This window comes from Sinocyclocheilus anshuiensis, unplaced genomic scaffold, assembly GCF_001515605.1.
Source record: "Sinocyclocheilus anshuiensis isolate Anshui unplaced genomic scaffold, SAMN03320099.WGS_v1.1 scaffold3198, whole genome shotgun sequence".
Classification (NCBI taxonomy): domain Eukaryota; kingdom Metazoa; phylum Chordata; class Actinopteri; order Cypriniformes; family Cyprinidae; genus Sinocyclocheilus; species Sinocyclocheilus anshuiensis.
In genome coordinates, this window is record NW_015539964.1 from 51,069 (window position 1) to 52,585 (window position 1,517).

The 1,517-nt window shown below is 43.6% G+C and overlaps 1 protein-coding gene across 5 annotated transcripts in view; it reads right to left on the bottom strand.

Annotated features, from left to right (window-relative positions):
- The window catches only part of LOC107687059 (MLX-interacting protein-like), a 28,531-nt gene that overhangs the window by 20,310 nt on the left and 6,704 nt on the right, over positions 1–1,517 (bottom strand). For all 5 annotated transcript variants that reach the window (XM_016484207.1, XM_016484208.1, XM_016484206.1 and 2 more), the window contains exons 6-7: positions 485–731; positions 309–398 (exon numbers count right to left, since the gene is read on the bottom strand). In XM_016484207.1, the coding sequence (XP_016339693.1) occupies positions 309–398; positions 485–731 (337 nt within the window). The remainder of the gene's footprint in view (positions 1–308; positions 399–484; positions 732–1,517) is intronic.

Below are 1,517 nucleotides of genomic sequence, written 5' to 3' on the forward strand. Positions count from 1 at the left end.
CGACCTCAGCAAAAACTTCACTCAATCACTCAAACGTCACGCAAATTAATATTTTTGGTCGCAAATGCGACCGTTTTAATCGCAGTCTGGAGCCCTGGGTAGATTTAAAGGGATCTAACATGGTCACGTAGCATAAAGCATAATATGTACTTTATAAGTACAAATAAACAGCCAATATGCTACTAATATGCATGCAAATAAGCAACTAGTTAATACTGAATAGTGAATCTAAAGTGTTACCCAAACACTCATTTTGTCAACAAGTCAATCCCTAATTTGCCAATTAACAAGAGTGAATGTGCTTGTACCTTGCAGAGGCTCAAAAGTGTCCATGAAGTCCAGATTGGGTTGCAGTGGGATGAGGCCTGGCTGGATCATATCTGCATTACCTGCATGGGCTAAGAGGACAGCGAGGCTTATAGACAGTTTATCTTACTCTCGAATAAACATGTTAACAAGGCAGACTTCGATTGTCATTTCTCACCAAGCTCCCTCGGATTGGGCCATGCTACAGGTTGATGAGAGGCCAGTGTGGAAAAGAGTGTGTCTGAGAATTCAGACATGAGCACATCCATGTCGAAGAGCGAGTCCATCTCCATTGGAACAGGTGAATCACGACTCTTGTGGGATCTACGACGGCCTCCCACACTGACATCCAAATCCTGGCACAAGAGGACACGGCAGGTGTCTGGACACACTTCTCCAAAGAGTGAAAACTGTTCCTCTGCCCCCTTCGGAGGTCAAAATGCAACAAGCAGGCCAGGTCAACAGACACACTCAAGGTTCATGCAAAGATAAATGCAAGCATCAAGCATGTGTGCTAGCATATGCACTAGCAGTCAAAATGTATTTGAACCAGTTCTTTTTAGTAGGGATGCCCGATACTGAGCTCCTGTACTCGTACTCGTTAAAATGCCCCGATACCAAACGCCGATACCACGCAGCATGTGATAAGCGCCATATTCAAACAAAGAAACACCAACAACAGACAGCAGAAAGGAGTTAAGGATGTCTACTACGAAGTATATGTATGCAATGAATATAATGTTAAACATTCAGTATTAACGCCTGTATAGCTGGTGTGCGCGAGCTGATAAACAAAGCACACTGAATGGATTGAGCATGCGGCGGCGCAGATGCGCAAGTTTGTCGAGTGAATATATCTTTCTCACAGACATCACTGGAAAGTTTGTAGTTCGGTCGGATATGTCAAAAACAAGTAAGAAAAACAATGCACAAGTTACTTAACGGTAGGGAGAGAGAGAGAGAGCGAGAGAGAGAGAGAGAGCGCGCGCGCGGTGTGATCTTTGATGTTCACTCACTTAGCACACGCATCATTTGGATTAAAACGAAATCGTAAAAATAAAACCATTCATAGGGGCATTCACTATAAACATAATTTATTTTCAACCTTAGGCATACACGACTTTCTGGCGAAAGTGAATCTAGCAGCCTGTGTGAAATGCACTAGGCTGTACTATTCTGCATCAGTACAAATACCTGCACGCGTTGCGCGT